Source organism: Xenopus laevis, chromosome 6S (genome assembly GCF_017654675.1).
Source record: "Xenopus laevis strain J_2021 chromosome 6S, Xenopus_laevis_v10.1, whole genome shotgun sequence".
NCBI classification, from domain to species: Eukaryota; Metazoa; Chordata; class Amphibia; order Anura; family Pipidae; genus Xenopus; species Xenopus laevis.
In genome coordinates, this window is record NC_054382.1 from 122,154,548 (window position 1) to 122,179,530 (window position 24,983).

At 41.1% G+C, this 24,983-nt stretch overlaps 1 protein-coding gene across 5 annotated transcripts in view; it reads right to left on the reverse strand.

Moving 5' to 3' along the window:
* trps1.S (transcriptional repressor GATA binding 1 S homeolog) overlaps nt 1-24,983 on the reverse strand; it is a 167,846-nt gene that overhangs the window by 114,743 nt on the left and 28,120 nt on the right. For all 5 annotated transcript variants that reach the window (XM_018268644.2, XM_018268645.2, NM_001090415.1 and 2 more), the window contains 1 exon segment: nt 5,764-6,677. In XM_018268644.2, the coding sequence (XP_018124133.1) occupies nt 5,764-6,675 (912 nt within the window). In that variant the 5' untranslated portion in view covers nt 6,676-6,677.

The window sequence follows — 24,983 nt, forward strand, 5'->3', positions numbered from 1 at the left end:
GAATATCACAAATGTGGTCGCTGGGGGTTTCCACTTCAAGTTTAGAAAAAGTGGGCGGAGCCACCAACAACCAATCAAATTTCATTCATTGATTTTCAATAGAAAAAAATAGAAATGCTGCCATTTTTACACATTAAATGACAGCATTCCCAAACTTTGGTATGTTAGTCACTGAGTGACTGTGGTTCACAATTAGGAAAAAAAGGGGCGGGGCAACAACAGCCAATCAGATTTGGGCCTGAGTTTTGCCACGGCAAGCACCACTCACATTTTCTTCAGGAAATGTACCTCTCTAGTTTATTAATAATATTCTGGATAAAATAACCTGTGTTGTTACCTAGTAAAACCTGTGTTATATGATGCAGTACGGTTCTGGTAAATGCCAACCATGTGCTGTTTCATTATGGAAAAAGCACGGTGAGAGATAGCAGCAGCATCATCAAAATAAAAAAATATGGCTTCTATACATTATAGAATATTTACTGTGATTTGTGAAGATAAAAGATATAAGGCATTGTGAGCAGTTGGCAGCGTTAATGAATAAACAGCTAAAATTTCTCTAATTTTAAGGCAAATATCTATGTAAAATGAAATTAATACACATTAATCAATGAGTAGAATTAGCAGAGCAAGCCATATAAAGCATTGTGTACAAGGAACAAGAAAGTCTGTCCCTACATATAGCTACAATCTTTTATTACTTCATTAATTATTTTAACAACTAAATTGTATAAGAAGAATAATAAAAAAAAAACATTATTGGGGCTGGAGAAACCGCAAGCTTTATCTGGACACATTCTTTTAGATAATCCAAATGCAAGCGGTTACAAGTGTTGCTTTGAGTGTTTACACGAAGATAATCTAGTCAAGGGTTTAGAGTCATTAAAAGTTTAAAAATTAATTAGGCACTTTATGACTTTTTCATCATTTTTAATGATTGAAGGAGGCAAAAAATGTAGGCGGCCTTTAGTCTCATAGGCTACACATATGAACAAATTTTTGACTATATAATCAGGCTGAAGAGTTTTGGTTTAAAACTTTTTAACCAAAGGGATATGATAAGGAATTAGCTTAAAACCTTACATCTTAAAAAGGTATATATTCATATACTGGAGTTTTTTACATCCCAATGTAGGACATCTTTACTTTAATAGGAATTCTCTGTTCCAGTGATTGATAGCACTACAATCCCAACATTCCTTAAAACCCAAAGGCTACCCATTTCTCATCTATTTAATGACCTCCATGCTAAATAAACTGAACTACAGAAACCTAGGGCGGTTTCAGCTTACCAAAATAGATATAAATATATTGATACCTTGTGACCTTGGGCAGGTTTTTTAATCTTCTTGTGCACCAAGCATAAAACCTAGAACTAGAATTGTGAACAAAATTGCACAGAAAGAGCAGAGCTCACAAACTAAGATGCAGCAATATATATACTGAGAATATTTTTATCCTATATTCTATTCTGGGAATTTACTAGTTAATTTCATTTTGAGACTGCGGCATTCAAAGCATATCAGTTGCTCAGAGATTTCCAAGCATTGACTCTCTTACTAAAAATAAGTCTCCTTTTAGACTTAAAGAACCAGATATTTTACGACCATACATATGAGCTAGGTGTAGGTCTCAGGACTATAACATAATTATGTAAATCATTTTGCTTCTTCTGCTGTTGCATCTCAAGAGCCACTTAATTTGCTAAGTGATACTAAAGTAACGCATGGTATATATTTGTTCTAGGACAGGTTTTGAAGAGCAGAGATAATGCACTTAATAACCCTGAAATAATTGGTGTTGGCAGGCACCATCTCATTGCCATTCTGCAGACGTCATACATGAAAATAAGCATGCATAGTCCTTAAATCAGGGGTGCCCAAAAGGTAGATCAGGATCTACCAGTAGACCTTTAGCTGGTGTACAGCTTGTTTTAATCACCCTCCTATTTCATGCTTTTTATTCAGATATTTATTATGTTAAGGTTACTTAAAGGGATACTGTCATGGGAAAAAATTTTTTCAAAACACATCAGTTAATAGTGCTGCTCCAGCAGAATTCTGCATTGAAATCCATTTCTCAAAAGAGCAAACAGATTTTTTTATATTCAATTTTGTAATCTGAGATGGGGCTAGACATTTTGTCAATTTCCCAGCTGCCCCTGGTCATGTAACTTGTGCCTGCACTTCAGGAGAGAAATGCTTTCTGTCAGGCTGCTGTTTTTCCTTCTCAATGTAACTGAATGTGTCTCAGTGGGACATGGGTTTTTACTATTGAGTGTCGCTGTTATCTTGTGTTAGGGAGCTGTTATCTGGTTACCTTCCCATTGTTCTTTTGTTTGGCTGCTGGGGGGGGGAGGGAGGGGGTGATATCACTCCAACTTGCAGTACAGCAGTAAAGAGTGATTGAAGTTTATCAGAGCACAAGTCACATGACTTGGGGCAGCTGGGAAATTGACAATATGTCTAGCCCCATGTCAGATTTCAAAATTGAATATAAAAAAATCTGTTTGCTCTTTTGAGAAATGGATTTCAGTGCAGAATTCTGCTGGAGCAGCACTATTAACTGATTCAGTATCCCTTTAAGAAATAGTTGTTGAGTGCCATATAGTATTTATCAGTTAATTTGAGTGATGGGCTGAATAAGTGAATCTGAAAAAGGCATGGGAAGGAGGAGATGTATGAATGGGTGAAAAATTTAAATTGTCCACCATAGACTTCAATGCATTTGACAAATTTTTCGCCGCTTTACAAATTTCCAACAAAATGGGTCAAATTAGACAATCACTAATTATGACTAATGTCTGGGGATGAGGGAAATATTTTGCCTAAAAAAAAAAAACACCCAATAACTATAATGGATAGTAAATAAAAAATTGCAAAATTGAAATTTGCTGCCCATTGACTTCAATGCATTTGGTGACCCAGATTCACCCATCACTAATGTCTACAATGGAGAAGGAACTAAAGGGGGATGTAGCAAAACTATATATATATTTGGCAAATTACATTGGAAAGACTAAGATCTGGCTAAGCCCAAAGCTTTAACAGTTTTTGGGTTTCCACAGTTATCCCTGTGTTCAGTTTTGCGTTTATGTCTTTTCTCTCTCGCAGTAGCCTGGGCGTTCATAGGATTTTCTTCACAGCTACTTTTACAATTAGAACCATTGATTCAGCTTTACCTTTTAAATCTATGTCACATGAAAATCCATCTACTAAACGGAACAGCTTTTATAGACTAGAGTTAGGAGAGAAATTATAAAGCAATTTTGGCTATAAACCTGTACAGAACGAAAAAGAAATATGCTAAATATAATTTTAATGACAACATCTGTTAAAATAAGATGACATAAAAGCATTTGGTGGAAACAAAGTAAAAATTATATGTACACATATTTTTTTTTAAGGATATCAAAAATATTACTTTTGTATGGGGAAGGGACCTGCTATCAAGAAGACCCTACGATTTTCAGGATAAACAACCCTTAAGTGGGAGGGTGCCTAAAATCTATTAAAAACACATTTAGACATTCCCAATTAAATTGTTTTGCCATTAATATAAATGTATTCAAGGTTGCTTAATATCAATTATAAGGGCTTTTATTAGTTCAAAGTAGCAGGCACGTATATACTTTATATAATTATTTAAGCAATACATTATGGGAAGGGCATTGCTTATTTTTGGAGCATTCTGGATAAGGGGGTGCTGGGTATTATAATACACCTATACATAATTTGAGCGGTATGACTATATTATCCAATAGTGACATAATTTATGATGTCGTTGCTATAAGATGTGAATAATGGACTATCATCCATTAACTTTTACATTAAAATAATTCTGTATAGCATAGGGTAGGACCCTCTGGGGCCTATTTGTTTAAATTGAAATGTCTTTTCTTTCACAAATAACATTTTCTCACTGAAAAGGTGTTTTTTTTTTTTATTACTCTAAAATTTAAAACAATTTGACAATTTCTTAAGTGTAAAAGCCACTAAAAACTCTCCAACTTAAAGCAGTCAAGTTCCTATAAAAAGTCATTGGGAGATGCTCTGATCCTATTGGACCTTTTTTTTTTAGCCATTCAGACTTTTAGAGGTTTCCAGATTTTTTCTTTGCTAGTTATAGTCCAAATTTTTAGAGGGCTTTTGTATTCTTTAGTGCATTGTTTGGCATCTTTTTTTGTTGTCTTTTGTGCTTTTTATATTTATATCTCGTAAGAAAATTACATTGCATTCGTGGTTTTATAGAAAATTATTTTATTCATGGTTTGTAAAACCATTAAAATGTTGATAAATGGGCCTCCCTGTTTAGAGATGTAAAATGCTAGACTTAGGGTATGGATTTCCAAATTACGAAAAAACCAAGGTCCCAAACATTCCAGATTATGTATCTCATACCTGTACGTACCTATTTTATGAATCTGGACATTTAGGTCATGCTCATTATCCCTCTCAAGTCCTGTCTAGATCCACCCTTGCCCAACCTTACCTACTTTATCGACCCCCTTCCCCTTTTTCAAAAATGGAGCATTCTTCTTCTGAGGAGAATGGAACAATTGGCAAGTAAGCAGTGAACAGAAGCATTATAGCATGATTTTGGATTGCTTTTCACCAATGCAGAACGGTTTGTAATACTTTCAACAACTCAGTCATTCATGCCATCTGCCCATGTGCTGGGTCAAGAAAAATAGCAGCACATCACATTTACGGTTTTTGACATGACTTCAAGTTGCATGATTGCTAGGATGTACACTTCTCCAGTTGAGCAGAAAAGAAGCAATAATATAAAGTAAGCACTTTCCCAGGATCACGCTACTATAGTCAACATTATAGAAGGTTTATGGACATGAGAATAGCATCCCCTTATAGCTAGGGATGGGTCTGTGATGTTGGATGTGATGATACACAATTATTATTCCAGATCTAGCAACCCATCATATTATTTTGTTTCAGTAAGTAGATTAACGCGGTTAGGCTGTAAAAGTGTCAATATCCTCAAGAGGGCTTCAATACTATTGTCTTAAGTTTGAGACTGGCCAAGGTACCATCTGTATCATATTTGTATGTTCTCCCCGTGAATGTGTGTTGTGTGACTATGACACAAAAATGGACTGTGAGCTCCAATGAGGTAGCCTGGAACTGATTTGAATAACAAACAAGGAAGTATACATATACCGGAGTACAACATATACTGACAGATGTTTAGGGAATAGTAAGCACCACCACAATGCTTAAAATTCAGGTGTGCAAAGGTAGCAAAGACATGTTGCCATCTCAGTAAAGGACCACATAATATCTTAAGGATAATAAGATGAGTTGTGTAAAGGCTATCAAAGTACTGTACAAGTAGCCTATTGTGTAAATGATTTTAGTGGACTTAAGAGATGAAGCTCCATGCTTTAAAGCAGGCCTTGGCATGAAGATGCCATACTTGTACTGGTGCAACATGTTTATGAAGAGTGTAAAGCATAAATTTGTTTAGCGTTTGAAACATTTAATAAATTGTTTTTCTTATCTGTTCTATCAATATGGAATTCATCTGAAACCTTTTTGCAGGAGAATGTCTATTACAGTTTTCAAGTGCACAACCTTTAGTGACTCACTGTAAATTAATGCTTATCAAGAAAATCAGCATGTGATTCCTTTGTTTACTGTAAAAGAGAACGAAGGGGCTTCAAGCAGAGAAACAGAGCAGACAGCAGAAAACGAATGAAACTGCATATGCATTACACAATGGCAGTTGTTGCTAAAAGCCACTTACCTGCACGTCATATGTTCCATTTAGCAGAACAGGTCTCTGAGAGTTGATGTCCTGCAAAACCCCTGAAAGCACAGAACGATTCATCTTCTGGAAATCTTTGGATTGACTAAATTGTACCATATTGTGAAGTGCCAGGATTTTGGTGTCAAGTTCAACATCTTGCCTGGTTCGGTTGTGTAGGCCGAGATGGTATTTACGGAAGTGTTTAATAAGGTCTGTGGGGTCATTTCCATAGTATCCATACCCACAAATGTTGCATTTAAAATCCTGAAGCTCTGGGGATAAAGGTGCTGAATCAGAATTGTCATTGACCAGCAGAACAGCTTGAGATTTGTTCAGCCCCGCAATCCCATCTGAAGGCACATGTAGGTTATCTGAGGCCACCGAAGCTGGACTTGAGCTTTGACAGTCTACTTTGCCACATTGCACTGTGAAGTCAGTAGCCCTTGGTGACATATCATTTTCCTCTTTGGCCTCTAAACTGTCCACAGATGCAGATGAGGCTAGTTCTTGGGTGTCATCAGCTTCTGATTTTATTGGGGACTTAAGAGGATCACAAGCAGATCTAGTATCTGTGGTGACTAATGCTAACATGTTTCTGTCGGTCACCTCCATCGGAGAAAAATAAACATTTCTTCCCTTAAGGTGGCTGTAGTTGACTACAGCTCTTTCACTTAATGACAAGCTTTCAGAGTCCTTGTTGATGCTGGAGGAAGGCTCTTGATCATGAAAGCTGTGGTCATCACTGTTGTGTTCCACCGAGTCACTTTGTTCACTATTTTCTTGCATCGGATCAGTGGAAATTTCCTTGCTGCTAATAGTGTCTTCTCTCTTGGATGCAGCAGACTCTGTTATCTGTGCCTCACCTTCACTTGCAATGTTTCTCAGAGGGGGGTTCTTTTTCCGGACCATATCTGAGGTAAAAACAAAAAAGAAAATGTAATTCAAGTTTCAAGTAAGATGGCATTCTGGTGATTTCCATTTGTATGCAAAAGAGGCACAATTCAGAGCAGAGATGGAATGTTCCTTGGGACCCCAGTATCATAAGGGTCCCTTAGATACTTGGCCAAAGGGTGGCCAGATCACTTTTACATTTGGCCACCAACAGGCTAGTCCAAATTGGGATGATTCAATAGCCTCCTGGGACAACTATAAGACCTACCACAACATGTTATGCGAGCTTCACATGAACACACCAAAAGATGTTAAAACAATGGTATTTAAAAACTGCCCAAGGTAAGATATCGGCCATACACACTGTCCGAAGGGCCCTATACACAGTGGATGTATAGTGTAAGCCCCAAACTAAGTATCAGATTCCCACCTGATGTTCAAAAGCATCTAAATGTAGCTGTAGACTTTAAGGAATCAATATACATTGTTTGTAATTTTATTAATGCCGTTTATTAAGTCAGGGGGTTCCCAAACGTATTTACCCATGAGCCAAATTCAAATGTAAAAAGTTGGAGAGCAACACAAGCAATATAAGCATTTAAAAGTACCTGGGGGGGCCAAATAATGGCTGTGATTGGCTTTGGTAACTCCTATGTGGACTACAGGAGGTTCTGTTTGGCAATATACTTCGGTTAGTATGCAACCAAAACTGCCACCAAGCCTGGAACTAAAAATAAGCACCTGCTTTGAGGCCACTGGGAGCAACATCCAAGGGGTTGGTGAGAAACATGTTTGCGAGCCACTGGTTAGGGATCACTGCCCTAAGGGCTCTCTATAATGGATTTCGGTCCAAGAGGAAAATTTCAATAATGCAGAAAGGCACCAGTTTAACAGAAAATACCTGGCAAATTTTATGTCTACGGTAGCGTAATAATGATCCTCTGATTTTTTTTTTTTAAACCCAGTTTATCATCACTTTCAATGGCAACATGAAATAACGTCACCAAAATGTCCATTTGGATCATTATCACTCTGACATGTAGGGGTTAATTAATGCCCCTGCAAGCTCTTTACAGTGTTTCCCACTGAAGAAAGACTAATCAAGCCACCTGAGTTTGGGTTTTATACATTTCAGCCAAAATGCATTTTCCTTATGCAATGTTTTTGGATATGTCAGACACCAAATACCAGCAATCCCTATGGTGAGTTATAGTTCAACAATTGTTTGAGGGCCACAGATTGGACATTGCTGATTGAACGGAGGCTACATAATGTAATTAAGTTCCCCAGTTAGGAAGACGCTATATAAAGATGTAAAAGCATCATCAGGTCTTTATTCCTTCCCTGAAATGCCAATAGGAAGCAGAGATTGATCCATATCAAGACAATCTCCTGATTAGTTCACAGCCTATCCAGAACCAAGATGGCTCTGCCATTGCCGCGCGGGTGATAGATAAATCAACGGTACAACTTATGTAGCACAAGATAGGAATGTTACACTTGTTTAATTAGCATTCTGCACAAAATGTTTCACGCTGCTAATGAATTCCCTTATCTAACATTCATTTTATGAAGCAAAGTGAAATACACGCGCTGCTTCTGATACTGCCTGACAATAAAACATAAAGGAATTATATCTGTGTGTTGAAGGCTCTGTTTTAGTGCCAAACTTTAAGGGGACATTGTGTCTGAAATTAATTGATTCTACAGATCTTTCCAGACCAGCGGCAAGATGTTGCTGCAAACAGTCGATTGCTCATTCAACATGTCTGCACAGCATAGAAAATCTCTTGGAATGCCCCAATGTGGGTGCACACAACTGCACTCTTTCTCCTTTGGGAGACATGATGGCACTTTGCCCCGTTTGGGGCAATATTTCTATGCTCATTGCTGGAAACACTGCCCATGTCCCATCCAGAGGACTATTAATGGGATGTGAGGGCCCTTGCCTCCACTTTCCATAGCCCTCCCTTCTAGACTACCGCTAGTGATGGGCGAATTTATTTGCCAGGCGCTAATTCGCGTCGAATTTGTGCGATTCTCCGCCAGCGAATAAATTTGCGAAACGCCAGCAAAAATTTGGCCGAAAAAATTCGCCGGCGTCCAAAACAATTTTCGCCGCCATTGAAAAAAAACGCTGTTTCGCGAATTCGCCCATCACTAACTACCGCCACTCCCATAGGTTTATAAATATACAACAATTAATCAGGTTCAAGGGTGCACAAGGAGACCATGATCTGGCTTTTTTCAATTACTATGTGTAATATATATATTTGCCGTGAGCGACTTTTCCACCACGTGTCCAGAAATGTTTGACCAAACGGAAATTTTTGCGGCAGTTTTGCAAATTTATTTCATGAATTTGCGCCTGGCGAATTTTTCCACCCATCTCTAGTGGTTAAATTAAAGGGCACATGGTAGTGATTAATAATTCCCTTTAAATATATCTAAACTCCCTGTCCCTTTTGATCCTTATTGCTCCATACGAGCACTAAATGTTTATATCTATGAGTGCCACGCCGTGCCCCTGCTCATTAGGGAGCCCTGACTGCTCACTGTGGCAACAACGAGATATTTACTTGCTATGTGGGCGTTAAAGTTCCATGTTGGAGTAAAACCAGCAGAGTTAATTATCTGACAATGCTCTGGTCTGGAGTTAAACACATTAGAATGCAGACAGGGTCCCAGAGTGTCACTGTGTGTCTCGGGCTGGAGGCCACCTCCTGAATCCTTAACATTTGCAGTGTCATTATTTCCTTTACCAATAGATTCCTATTTGCTTGCTGATTTCTTCATTCTCTTCCTCTATATTATTAGCTGAACAAATATTCTTCTTGTGTGATGAGAGAGAGAGAGAGGTTTGCAATCCATTAAACTTAAAGGAGAAGTAAATATCTGTGTGCAGCATAAATCCGCATCATTCATTTATAGGACACTAGTGATGGGCGAATAAATTTGCCAAGCGAAAATTCGTGGCGGATTTACGTGTTTTGCCGCCCTTGAATAAATCCGCAAGCGACTTTTCCGACGCGCGTCCTGTGTTTCAATTTTACAGATAAGGAGGAGTTCATTAATGGTTTAACTTCTGATATCACCAGGCCAAACGTTATTATCTCTATCTCTAGAGATCTATGGTTACCAATGCCCCCTTTTTAATTTGGACATGGGAAATAAACAACACACACCTGGTTAGTTATTAGACTAAATGATACTGCAGGTTGCACTTGTGTATAAGCAGCAATGCAGCATTTACCTAATATAATTTCTTATAATCCAGATGTTATGCATGTTCCACATTCATCCAGTTTGAAAGGGGTAAGGTGACACAGTCTGCACCTACTCTAGGGGTACTATTCCATCTAGCCTCTATAGTGCTATTGCACCTACTCCAGGGGTAGCATTCATCTAGTCTCTATGGTACTACTGCACCAACTCTGGGGATAATATTCCATCTAGCGTCTATGGTAGAGTCCTGCAGCGAGTCGGGTACCCGCAAAAACCTGTGGTAACCTGCAGGTTGCGGGTAGACGTTCTGGGTGCAAGTATAGCCACGGGTTGGAGAGTTTGCGGGTCTTCTCAATAGCAATTTTTACTCCTTTTTTCCGATCACGCCTACTTCTGATGATGCCACTTCCAGTTTACTACAGCACTTCCTGATTCTTGATTGTCAGCGGGTCACGGGTGGCGGATAAGGTACTTGCTGGTCGGGTAGCTGGTCCAAGCGGGTAAGAATGCGGGTTGCAGGTTACGGGTCGGGTACGGGTTCCGGGCAGGACTCTATGTCTATGGTACTACTGCACCTACTATAGTTGTACTATTCCATCTAACCTCTATTTCTTTATGGTAGTACTGTACCTACTCTAGGGGTATTATTGAATCTTTGGTTGCACCACTATTGAACATGTTACTATTTATTAGTCCTTGTCTATCCTCAGTAGTACTCCCGAATCTACTTAAGGTTTACTCTGGCTGTAATATGGTATCTACCAGGTTTTGGTCTGTTGCACTACAGGCTACTGGTTTCCTGTTCTCAAGACCCCCGAGCAATGCATGGTTTCTAGTTACACATCAATAGTAGAGTACGCATTAAATGGGTAGTTTAAAAAAATAAATAAATAAAAAGAATCAGTGCTGTAAGCCATTTGCTCATTCTAAAAAATTTTGGAAGTCCCTCTATAGTTGAACTACACTCCAGCCAGAGGTGAGATATCCTTCCTATATTAATGTGTCAGATACAACAGCACAAATACAAGAGAATCCGTGAGGCAAATACAATAAAATCCCCTTTGCACTGAGCTAATACGTCTCAGACTTGCTGAAATCCCATGTAACATTGTGGTGGAACACAAGGAGATCTCCAGCACATAATAAATCACACTGTCTCCTCTGATAAAAATGCTTGTAAAGGGTCATAACATCCCGGAGATCCCACTCAAGGACTGTTGGCGGAATGATGAATGAACATCCTGGCAGCAATAAAGTTGCAAACATAAGGGATCATTTATTTAGCCGATGCAAAGTGCAGAAAAATGGGGTTGAACCCCTCGTGTTGTTACCCACAATGCACCTTTCTCTCGCAGAATTCGATTGTAATCGTGCCGCAGTCTGTCGTAAAAAATTGCGACCATTAGTGAACAGAGCGTGTCTGGGTGCAGTGTGAGCCCAGGTGGCATGTGTACAATTCGGTACTGGTGGTTTGGCCCAATAGTGGCTCTCTGTTCTGTTTAGGGTGGGTCTCCATTATTGCCTTTTATACATAGAAATATATTCCAACAATAGACAGATTTCTAGGTGCATTATCAGGCCTAGATTTGTGGCTAAGCCACAAAGGCCCGAGCCAAGAGCTAGTGGCGTAACTATAGAGAAAGCAGGTCTGCTTCCTCTATAGCCAACGAGAATGCACTGCCCTTCCCCAGCAGCTCTCTTACTTGCGGCAGTAGATAGTGGGCATGGTCTGGGTGGGGAGTGGGCGGAGTCTGGGTGGGGAGAGGGCAGAGTCTGGGTGGGGAGAGGGCAGAGTCTGGGTGGGGAGTGGGCAGAGTCTGGGTGGGGAGTGGGCAGAGTCTGGGTGGGGAGTGGGCAGAGTCTGGGTGGGGAGTGGGCAGAGTCTGGGTGGGGAGTGGGCGGAGTCTGGGCGGGGAGTGGGCGGAGTCTGGGCGGGGAGTGGGCGGAGTCTGGGCGGGGAGTGGGCAGAGTCTGGGTGGGGAGTGGGCAGAGTCTGGGTGGGGAGTGGGCAGAGTCTGGGTGGGGAGTGGGCAGAGTCTGGGTGGGGAGTGGGCAGAGTCTGGGTGGGGAGTGGGCAGAGTCTGGGTGGGGAGTGGGCAGAGTCTGGGTGGGGAGTGGGCAGAGTCTGGGTGGGGAGTGGGCAGAGTCTGGGTGGGGAGTGGGCAGAGTCTGGGTGGGGAGTGGGCAGAGTCTGGGTGGGGAGTGGGCAGAGTCTGGGTGGGGAGTGGGCAGAGTCTGGGTGGGGAGTGGGCAGAGTCTGGGTGGGGAGTGGGCAGAGTCTGGGTGGGGAGTGGGCAGAGTCTGGGTGGGGAGTGGGCAGAGTCTGGGTGGGGAGTGGGCAGAGTCTGGGTGGGGAGTGGGCAGAGTCTGGGTGGGGAGTGGGCGGGCAGTGGGTGGGAGTAGGGGATGTAAGTGCGATGGGCCACTCTGAACATTTTTTTGCAGGGGGCCCAACACATTCTAGTTACACCACTGCCAAGAGCAGCAACATTTTAGGGGCGGCATGCCACTCAGCTACATCTCTAAGGAGCACTGGGCAAGCACAGCTCCCCAATGCTCCGGCATTTGTGTGTGCACAAAGACAGGTGGGCGCTAGGACCATGCAACTTTGGGGCATCGCTTGGTGAAATCCATCCCTGTGTATTATAAAGGGTTAACCAATTACTGAGCCTTATTACTTATTCCTAATCTCAGGTCCAGCAACCCATAGCAACCAATGGGGTGTTTGCTTTTTTTTACCAGTAAATGCTACATGCCAATTGGTTGCTATAGGTGAAGAAACAAGAACAGGGTCGGACTGGGCCGGTGGAAAAAAAAATAAAAAACAGTGGTGGGTGATGGGTGAACCTGACCAAATTTTTGGTGATGGAAACTTTGCAATTGGGCTTCTTGTTTTACAGTTGCCTTTGTGCTTGGTTAACCCTTTCCATGCAATAAATATAGAAAGTAACGGAGAGCCAGTAGTTTAGATTATCATTTTCTGGCGCAAAAATTGCACCGTTGTTTGTCAGTTACTCTTCCCTGCACTGCTGGTCCTGACTGCATGTGCCAAACAACCAGCTACTTGTTTGCAGTGCAATTACAAATAAATGAAACCTATTAATGTTTATAGGAAAGATGCTAAAAAAAACGTATATTCATTATGAAAAAACTATTTTTTTTCATTTTTTTTGCTTGTTTTTGCGTGGAAGGCTGAGTTTCCCTTTATGTTGGCCAGAGTTTACAGATAAGATATAAGGTGAAAAGTGCATTTTATAAAAGGCGATTTATTTTTCCTGGAAGGATTATCAGCATCATTTCTCAAAGAGACGTATTATGTAAATATCAGCGCATTAGACAGAAACCTTCCCCGACCAAGTCATACGCTCGGTATAAAAAGCAATATAGGCGCTGGCAGCAGTGCACTTACCCCCAGGACAAACAGCAGATTGCAGGATAATGGGGAGCCTGTGTAGCCAGGAACTAGTGCATTAAAATACTCTCATTAGAGCAAGATCTTGTATTAGAGGAGTCAGGGCTAGATGCACTGGGGTCCAAGATACACTCTCCACCTTGATATAGAATCCAATCTGCAGCATTCCAGCTGTTACTGAACTACATCTCCCAGCATCCCCTGACAGCCAACAGTGGCAGCTATAGTTAGGGGTGGGATTATATAGGAAAACAACTGCCGATAACTGGGGGAACAAACGTCTATATTAGTGATGGACGAATTTATTCGCCAGACGCGCAAATTCGTGGCGAATTTGTCCATCGCCGGCATCACAATTTCGACGCCCGAGGCAACGTTTTTTCGATGCCGACGACAGTTTCGTTGTCGTCACCGATTTAGACACTGGCGACAATAAACAGACGCCTATTGACTTTAATGACGCCGGCGTCATAATCGCCGTTATGTGAATTTTTCGTCAGTTTAGCAAATTTCACGACGAAGCGAAAAAGGACAAATTTGCCCATCACTAGTCTATATTTTTGCAGCTTCTTTCTCAAGCCTTCTTGTCTTTCTATATACAAGTATGGGACCTGTTATCCAGAATGTTCAGGACCTGGGGTTTTCCAGATAACAGATTTTTCCGTAATTTGGATCTTCATACATTAAGTCTACTAGAAAATCACGTAAACATTAATTAACACAATGACAGATCCCATACATGTACATTTCACGGTTATAGTTCTATCCCTTGGCACCTTGTTGCTTTTCTATCTTCACTTACATTAATAAAGGTCTCTGGAAACCCAATATGAAGAACGTTCCAAATTAAGGGATGATCATCTTCCATAGACTCTGTATAGGTATAGAAGCGGTGATCCGGAAACCTGTTATCCGGAAAGCTCCGAATTACGGAATGGCCATCTCCCAGAGACTCCATTTTATCCAAATATTTCAAACTTATTGATTGTTTTTCTCTGTAATATGAAAACAGTACCCTGTACATGATCCGAACTAAGATACAGGTATGGGATCCTTTATGCAGAAAGCTCCAAATTCTGGAATCTCACATAGACACCATTTTATCCAAATAAACCAGATTTCCCTTTTCTGTGTAATAATAAATCAGTGGCTTGTACTTGATCACAACTAAGATATAATTAATCTTTATTGGGAGTAAAACCAGCCTATTGGGTTTATTTAAGGTTTGCCTGATTTTCTAGTAGACTTAAGGTATTAAGATCCAATTTACGGAAAGATCGGTTATCCGGAAAGCCCCAGGTTCCAAGCATTCTGGATAATAGGTTCCGGGTCCGGACTGGGAGTCAAAATAGGCCCTGGCATTTCAAGTACACAGAGGCCCAAATAGTCCTCCACCAGCCCACTAAATAGTGACTTTCTATGGGACATTACAGCAGCCCTTCTGGCATTTGCCAGAACCCACAGATTGCCAGTCCGGGCCTGATAGGTTCCATATCTTTAATCAAAGTTTTTAAAAATGATTTCCTTTTTCTCTGTAATAATAAAACAGTAGCTTGTACTTGATCCAAACTAAGATATAATTAATCCTTATTGGAAGCAAAACCAGCCTATTGGGTTTATTTAATGTTTATATATTTTAATGATTTTCTAGTAGACAAGACATGAAGATCCAAATTACGGAAATATCCATTATCCGGAAACCTCCAGGTCCTGAGCATTCTGGATAACAGGTCCCACAACTGTACATACAATCCCTCAGTTACAATCAGTTCCCCTGACATCACAGTGCCTTATTATACACTATCAATCAGCTGCAATTAGTTCAGCATCACAGATACACCACACATTACTAGAACCACTACAATCCCTTCTTCAGACACTATTTTGCCTTACTATACACACTGGTCATTTATCAACACTGGGCAACTTTGCACATGGGCAGTAACCCATGGCAACCAATCAAATTGCTGCACTCTTTGTTCTGGCTTTAAAAAAGCTAATCACTTATTGGTTGTTATAGGAAACTACCCACGGGCAAATTTGCCCAGTGTTGATAAATGAGCCCCACTCTCTCTTATTACACCCTGGGCAGCACTGAGAAGAGGGTGAGGCTACAGGCACACCTTTGCCTTCCTTTATCATTTGCTTTCAATCACCATTTACTTGCAGGGCACGAGTTAGGGAAGTTCACAAAACAATATCTAAAGTTTCCTCGGTTATTTGCCAAATTAATTACACCTATTTATCAAGCGCACAGAATGTCAAATCCGTTGTTAAATATGAAAAATATGCACCTAAATGTCACTGAAGCAGCGCCGTGTAAACAATTATTATACAAAATACTATTTAATGGAGGAGCCTCGAATAATGGAAGACACTTGTTTTTTTTCCTATAAAACGAGGGGATTTTGGTTCATCTTGTAGGCAAATAATTTTGGACAGAGAAAGTAATAAATGTAGATAGATACGTGGATACAACAAGTATACAGATAGACATAGTTAGATATATAGAGAGAGCGCAAGAGAGAGAGAGCGCAAGAGAGAGAGAGAGAGAGAGAGAGAGCGCAAGAGAGAGAGAGAGAGAGCGCAAGAGAGAGAGAGCGCAAGAGAGAGAGAGAGAGAGAGAGCGCGCGCAAGAGAGAGAGAGAGAGCGCAAGAGAGAGAGAGCGCAAGAGAGAGAGAGCGCAAGAGAGCGCAAGAGAGAGAGCGCAAGAGAGAGAGCGCAAGAGAGAGAGCGCAAGAGAGAGAGAGAGCGCAAGAGAGAGATCGCAAGAGAGAGAGAGCGCGAGAGAGAGAGAGCGCGAGAGAGAGAGAGCGCGAGAGAGAGAGAGCGCGAGAGAGAGCGCGAGAGAGAGAGAACGCGAGAGAGAGAGAACGCGAGAGAGAGCGCAAGAGAGAGAGAGCACGAGAGAGCGAGAGAGAGAGCGAGAGAGCGAGAGAAAGAGAGCGCGAGAGAGAGAGAGCGAGAGAGAGAGAGCGAGAGAGAGAGAGAGAGAGAGAGAGAGAGCGAGAGAGAGAGAGAGAGAGAGCGAGAGCGAGAGCGAGCGTTATTTAGCTTTTTGTGCAGCAGCTCTCCAAATTGATATTTCAGCAATCTGGTTGCTAGGGTACAAATTACCCTAGCAACCATGCACTGATTTGAACAAGAGTTTTTTAGATGGGGGTCAGTGACCCCCATTTGAAAGCTGGAAAGAATCAGAAGAAAAAAGCAAATCATTCAAAAACTATAAAATAAATAAATAATGAAGACCAGTTGAAAAGTTGCTTAGAACTGGCCATTCTATAACATACTAAAAGTTAACTGAAAGGTGAGCCACTTTAACTAGCCTTCATTTTTTTCTTTTTTTTATAGTTTTTGAATTTTTTGCCTTCTTCTGACTCTTTCCAGCTTTCAAATGGGGGTCACTGATAAATGCTCTGTAAAGCTACGCCTTTATTGTTATTTCTACTTTTTATTACTCATCTTTCAATTCAGGCTTCTCCTTTTCATATTTCAGTCTCTTATTCTAATCAATGCATAGTTGCTAGGGTAATTTGTATCCTAGCAACCAGATTGCTGAAACTGGGAGCTGCTGAATAAAAAGCTAAATAACTCAAAACCTACAAAAAAAAATTAACAACCCCTTTAAAGGAGAAGTTGACCTTTATGTTTGGCTGGAACTTTTTTGGGGTCGCTGACCCATCAAATTAATTAAGCCCTAGCAACCCGTCAGCTATTAAAATTCCACATGTGACGTGCAGAACAGAAATGTAAACAAGAACATGTAGCACAAACAACACTGCCTGCATCATCCTAAAACATGATTTCTAAGGTGAATTCCCCCTTTAAAAAGTGACTCTTCTCACATAATAGATTTAAAAATGCAAATTAAATTCCTGTATCACAGAATGTGCAAAGGCAGAGATGCATTTAAATATTCATGAATGTTCATTTGTCTTAGACAATGGAGCACCTTGTTCTTTGACCGCAGACCCCCCACTAATATAATGGATAAGATAAGGCTAGAATCTTCCCGAACTGCCTTTGCGTGTCTTCCCGTCCGCTATAATAAAAAGTCGCCTGTCCATGAGGAAACTTCGGGCGACTTCGGAAAATGAAGCGCTGCGTGTGCTTTATCGCAGGCGACTTTTCATTATACCGGACGGGAAGACACGCAAAGGCAGTTCGGGGAGATTGTCGCCCAGAAGAAGAGGCGATTAGTCGCCAGGCGACTAAATTTCCCCGAATCTGGCAGTGTGTCACAAGCCTTAGGGTCAGATTCGGGGAGATCTCGTGGGAAACTTCGGGCGCCACGTGTGAATCACCGCAGGCGGTTTTCATTTTAGCCGGCGGAGGACAGGGGGAAGGCAGTTTGCGGAGATTGTCACCCCGAAGAAGAGGCGATTTGTCGCTGGGGCGACTAATCTCCCTGAATTTGCTCATGTGGACTGACCCTTAGTAGGCACAGGGGTCTAAGACATGGGGGTCAAGCCAAATAGCACCCTGTGTTATTCAGCCTCAGTTTGGCAGGAAATGCTGGCGGGACACCGGGAAAAAAAACCCCAGGCGTTGCCCCTTGGCCCTCGGTTGTGGCCATGAACAGGAAAAAGTTAAGCATGGGGGGTGGAGGGAGGTTGCAGCTGCGGAGTGGAGGAGGGCCAGGCCAACACGTCTTTGCCGCTGGGGTGGGGGTCCTGGGGCCCACCGGTGCTGCTGCTTCGGGCCCCCATACCATCCTCTGGGCCCCCCACCCAGATGGCAAAAATGTGATGGCCAGGCCCTCCCCCACTCCGTAGCTGCAACCTCCCAGTGTTGCGGCACAACTGCGCATGCACCGAAACTCACGAAAATTGAAGAGGTGCCGGTCTCATTCCAAAAATTACTGAAGTGGCTGAAGATGGTGCCTGTGAACTCTGCTGGACAAAATCTGCTCTGAGGGGTAGGTAAAGAGTTAGTGACATTTGCCAGGGAGGGCAGCTAGGGGGAGAGGGGGGGGTCTATGAAAGGTTTTTTTTATTAAGGGTTTGTTTCTCCTTTAAGCACAGGAAGAGGCAATATAAGAGGGCAGAACAAGTGCAACCCTAAGAACAGCTGAAAAGTTCAGAAGCATTAAATCTCATTATGCTAAAAGCACTCTTTGGTTGGAGATCCCCTTTAATGTTTTAATGTGTTTTTAATGCTGCTTCACAAAAACCCCTTATCCAGAAAACATTACGGGATCCTACGCCTGTAAACCTTTTTATGTTTTTATAATGCAAATAAAAAAAAGTGAATGTAGGCAGAATCTTTGTGCATGGCACTTATGGTCCAATTACCCAGATTATTCTGCAGTTCAGAAATGAGTGATAGCTGCCGACTCATCTGCGATCCCAAGAGCCTGCAATCCTTTCCCAGGGTATAATGAAGTGCATGCCTCAAGCACATACCAACACTCACACCTAAGTATCAAGTACTTTGCGAGAGCAGAAAAGAAATAAAGGGAGAGCATCTGTAAGCAGAGGGTCTGAACAAATGGAATGTGTCGGAGCAGTGTAACGGGAATCCTCACTAATTGGCCCATAAAGTGGGGTCTGCCACTTTGCTGAGGATTTCAAAGAGGCTCTGAGAGGGAAAACAACCTCTGACAAGATGCTAAAACGCCGATTGAGTTTTTAGTGTTCTCCTGTGTGGCGGCCATCTATGGAAATTGTTATCACACCAAGAAAAGGATCTAAACAGCTTCCATATGTGTCAGTTTTATATTGAGGAGAAGCTTCCTAACATGGGCCATTAATCATATGGACCAAGGAAGTTCTCTTCCTCAGGGATATCCTACATCTGGAAAAAAAAAAAAACACGTTCAAGGTTTCTGTAGGAAAAACACTTGGACTTTCTACTGACACATGGAAGCAGCTGTGCAAAAGTGCACTCAAGGAATTTGGCCAAGGCCTACAGGGAGTCAGAGAATGAGAAGGTTGTGTTTAGCTTTTGAACCCTTTAGCCTTGATATTGGGCTACACAAGACATTCATTACATAGGCCAAATCCGATTATACCCTTATAGAGAACCCGCAGATTCATAAAGGAAACAGATTTCCAATTTTATAAATCACAAGTCTCAGTTATGGCTCAGATGGACCATCGATATCGTTAGACGTTTATGCTTTATGGTAGGAATGGCTTTTATATATTTACTATAAAAGTATGTGTTTAGTATTTATCAGAGATACAGAATAAACGAAAATAGGACACTTTCAGGTATAGTGTATGTCAGTTAAGGAGTCTCCCCGACTGGGGCAGTGGTCTGGGACCAATTGGGCACAATCTGGACATAGTGGGGTGTAATGGGACATTGCTGGGAAGTTTTAAGTATTGTGGCCAAAAAAACCTCCTGGACATCGCCTTTAATAGGTAAATATCTACTGCTACAATGTTGGAATTCTGGGAAAATATATTATAATATAATAGTTGGATGTGATATGCATTCCACTACTGCACTTGGCACTTTACAGTTACATAGAAGTTATATTGCCGGGCTCTATTATAATTCCACTCCAATTTCTTATTTTTGCCAATTATTTTGTCCTGTAAAAAGCCTTACTTCTAAATCCCATTCAGAACTCTCCTCAAACATGTCTTGCGAAATAATGTAAATCATTCTGTGGTTTGCTGCAAATGAAAATGAAAAACATCTCCTCTTCAAATCTTTAAACATTGCTCCTTCAGAATACATTAGCAGCCTTATTGACGCTCAGATCAATGAGCTTTTCTAATAGAGAGATCTGGGTCCACTAGCTGTTAGAGCGTATGGGGTTTCAAAGGAGAGCTCCTTTTAGACTTTTGATTTCCAGAGAGTGCTGCTTCAATTAAAACTGAAGATTGTTATTAAAAAGGATAAATCAATAGTTAATGAGCTTTCTCTAAAAGCTTAATCAGGTTTAACAACATAGATATCAGAGTTAAGTAACAGAAGACCTCAAATATTTGCAAGCCTGTAGACTGCCTGCTTTGAACTCAGCTGAGTTAGTTATTGGAGCCATTGGGAAGACTGATGGCTCATGAGCAATACATTGCTTGCTTTGACCTATGATGTTGCTCACGATGGCCAATAAGCAGGGGCTCATTTTTGGCTTGGTGGTAAAGTAGGCCCATATACTTTGAAATGTGCACATTTGGCCAAACATGCAAAGCACTGCCTGGTTTGGCTCCCCACATGCTGGACCAAATGAGATTGTTCAAAACCTAAGGTAGTTATACACAGGCTTATTAGACGGAGTCCCTCTAGACGGAGTTGGTGGCTTGACTGTGATGAGACTTCACAAATGGTATCTGGTCATACATTGGCCATGTATCTATTGGGCAGAAAAAAAACAGCTGAGTGCATTGATTTATTCCTCATCCTACTGGAATCTGTATACTCTATCTGTGATCTGATGTTGGCCTTGCCCACTCTTTGTGAAGGGCCCCTACAATGCTGGCAACCCAGTCTGGAGAGGGCCAAGTCAGCAGCTTTAACTTGCCCATGCATGGCCACCTTAAGCTTTAGAAGCACAAAGATATAACTGTGCTCTCCAACAGGGCATGCAGCAGGCCTATCACATTTAACATATGAATAGGGCTTTCAGGTGCAAAAGGATGGGATGTCTAGCTCTTCAAGAGTCCTTTATGGACTCCTTGAAATATGAGAATTATATCATGATTTTAGAGGATGAACTCGAAATACACAGATCTGTCTCAGGGGTTCTCAACTCCAGGTCTGTTGCCTTAACTGAGATACCTCCACCGAACCAAGGAAGTAGTTCCAAGATGTCCAGTCACCATTGTGAGTTACTGCTATAGCTGTTAATCAGTGTTTTACATTAAATAGTTTGACAACACAGTCTTGGGGTAAATATATACATATTCCAATACTATCAAATAATTAAAAATAATTCTGCTAATCCATAAAGGTAATCGCACACTGGGCTGTTTTTGGCACCGTAGAGCTCAAAATGCCCAGAGAAGTCCATGCGTCATTACCTTAAAAATACATAGTCATTCAGAAGAAAAATAATGAACCCTTTTATTTATTATACAAAGAGATAAAAATGATGCCAACCCATGAAGTATCTCAGATATAGCTTATTTATTAGGGCCTGGTGCCTGGAATAACATCTCTTCTTCCAGTTGCCCTGTGTTGATATTTGAGCATGCGGAATATACTTGTACAAACTAGCAAAGATTTTCAACCAACAAACCAATGCATCTTTGTTCTCAATGCAAACAAAGAATAAATGCTTCATTCACATCAAGACTGTCCCACCAACATAAAATGATATGATAATAGGTTAACACATACTGCATTCTTGAGCATTAGGCTGCCAGCAAGACTAAATGTGCCCTTCAAGACAGAATAGTCTGCAGATTCCTTTTACTGTATCTAATGAAGGCGGAATTACATTTTTAATAAATCCTCCTCTGCTTTTGTTCCTAACTGCTTCATGAGAGATAGTTGCACGTTTACAGGGGGGTAAACCCACATAGGAAATGAAAATAAACTTACCTGCTATTCCACAGTCACACTCCCTCCCCACAGACTATTATCTCGCTGCTACTATAGGGACCATCTCTCCCTACTATACCTGCTATCCCACAGTCACACTCCCTTCCCAGAGACTATTATCCACTGTTACTATAGGCACCATCTCTCCCTACTATACCTGTTATCCCACAGTCACACTCCTTTCCCAGAGACTATTATCCACTGTTACTATAGACACCATCTCTCCCTACTGTACCTGCTATCCCACAGTCACACTCCCTTCCCAGAGACTATTATCCACTGTTACTATAGACACCATCTCTCCCTACTATACCTGCTATCCCACAGTCACACTCCCTTCCCATAGACTATTATCCCACTGTTACTATAGGCACCATCTCTCCCTACTATACCTGCTATCCCACAGTCACACTCCCTTCCCAGAGACTATTATCCCACTGTTACTATAGGCACCATCTCTCCCTACTATACCTGCTATCCCACAGTCACACTCCCTTCCCAGAGACTATTATCCCACTGTTACTATAGGCACCATCTCTCCCTACTATACCTGTTATCCCACAGTCACACTCCCTTCCCAGAGACTATTATCCACTGTTACTATAGACACCATCTCTCCCTACTATACCGGCTATCCCACATTCACACTCCCTTCCCAGAGACTATTATCCACTGTTACTATAGACACCATCTCTCCCTACTATACCTGCTATCCCACAGTCACAGTCCCTTCCCAGAGACTATTATCCACTGTTACTATAGGCACCATCTCTCCCTACTATACCTGCTATCCCACAGCAACACTCCCTTCCCAGAGACTATTATCCACTGTTACTATAGGCACCATCTCTCCCTACTATACCTGCTATCCCACAGTCACACTCCCTTCCCAGAGACTATTAAATGACCATCCTTCTTTTACAATATAGCATTTCTGTATTTCTTTGTTAAGCTAAATTATGGTAGACAGAGTACCCTACGCAACTGGCTATACTGTATGTTAATATTGCCTGACTATTGGAGAGACTAAAGGCCAATCTTGTGCAACACATGGGATCTATCTAGAAATTATGTTTGATTAAAATACCAATTTTTTCTTCTTTTGCACTTTGTGCAGCCTAACTCCCCCATAGCTATTCTCTGGGAAAATCCAATAATGTATGTTACTGCTATTTTTTAATGAATCTTAACTCTTAGCTTTTTGATAAAAGATTTCTAACTCTTTTGATTGTTTATAATAAGATGGTATGATGCCAAAAACCCTCACTTTGCTCTTTGCCATACAAAGGAAATTTAATTTAAATCTTGGGGATCTGCCAGGATCATAAAGTACATGCAAAGAAGGAAAAACACACTCACTAGTATTTATAGGTTGATAAATATGATTCGTACAAGCAGCTTTCCTTGTAGGGAAGGCATTACATTTTTCATGCTTCAAATGGAAAAAGGACAATATAAAGCAGAACATGTTTGTCGTTAAGACTTATTGCAAGTTCTGCCACTATTATTGAAGCCACTAGAAAATCTGAATTCCTGTCGCAAATGAACTACAACCCCCATGATCCTCTGAAACACAGGAAGCTGCATGTCAGAATCAGAATGGAAACAACACAGCGCCCATCTGTTTGAAGTGTGGATAGTCAGCCATGACTTATGAAAGAACAAAGACCACACAGCCATGTAAATAAAACCCTCAATAGTGGAGAGATTCCACTCCATTTTACCATAGCCTTTACAGTGTGCTAGATACAACCAAGTGCGGCATAGGAATTCCCATATACAATGGATAGTGATGGGCAAATAAATTCACCAGGTGAGAATTTGGTGTATATTTGCTGAATAAATTTGCAAAACTGCAGATAAAATTAGCAGTCAAAAAAATTTGGCCGCGCATCAGAAAAGTTGCGTGCATAAAAATGGACGTGTGTCAAAATTAATCGGACGCCCATTGACCTTAAAGGGATACTGTCATGGGAAAAAAATGTTTTTCAAAATGAATCAGTTAATAGTGCTGCTCCAGCAGAATTCTGCGCTGAAATCCATTTCTAAAAAGAGCAAACAGATTCTTTTATATTCAATTTTGAAATCTGACATGGGGCTAGACATATTGTCAATTTCCCAGCTGCCCCAGGTCATGTGACTTGTGCTCTGATAAACTTCAATCACTCCTTACTGCTGTACTGCAAGTTGGAGTGATATCACCCCCCTCCCTTTCCCCCCCAGCAGCCAAACAAAAGAACAATGGGAAGGTAACCAGATAGCAGCTCCCTACACAAGATAACAGCTGCCTGGTAGATCTAAGAACAGCACTCAATAGTAAAAACCCATGTCTCACTGAGACACATTCAGTTACATTGAGAAGGAAAAACAGCAGCCTGCCAGAAAGCATTTCTTTCCTAAAGTGCAGGCACAAGTCACATGACCAGGGGCAGCTAGGAAATTGACAAAATGTCTAGCCCCATGTCAGATTTCAAAATTTGAATATCAAAAAATGTGTTTGTTCTTTTGAGAAATGGATTTCAGTGCAGAATTCTGCTGGAGTAGCACTATTAACTGATGAGTTTTGAAAAAAAAAATCGTTGCTGGGGCATCGAAATCGATGTGTCTAAATAATTTTGATGCCCATTGACTTCATTGCGTTTCTCAAATTCAAATTTATCCTCTAGGCATGGATTAGCAGCGAAACTCCATACTTCGCCACCTGCGAATTTTCACGAAACGGTGGCAAAATTCACCACAAAGATACGGCGTTACAAAGAGTTTCCACTACAAAATTGTTGCAGAGACAAAAAAAGTCGCCATAAGAAAAAACGCCCATTGACTTAAACGCATTTGGAGTGAGCAAAAATTGTTGCACGTAAACATTTTTTGGACTTCAGTGTGTTTCTTGAATTTTTTTGTAGTTTCACAAGTTTTTTTTCAGCTTTTTGCTGAAGCGAAACGGGACAGATTCTCTCATCAGTATTGGTAGAGCAAGAACAAATATTGTGAAATGGTTTCCTTCACTTGATGGAAAATATATTTGTTTTTAATCCTATAATCAGTGAAGGAAATGGAAACTTTAACATATAAAAGTATTGTACAAAATAGAATTTTAAGCAATCTTTGCTCTTTAATAACGATTATAAAATCACTATTCTGTTTCCCATCATATACTTTTTGGCTCAAACGACTTCCTATAAATGCAAG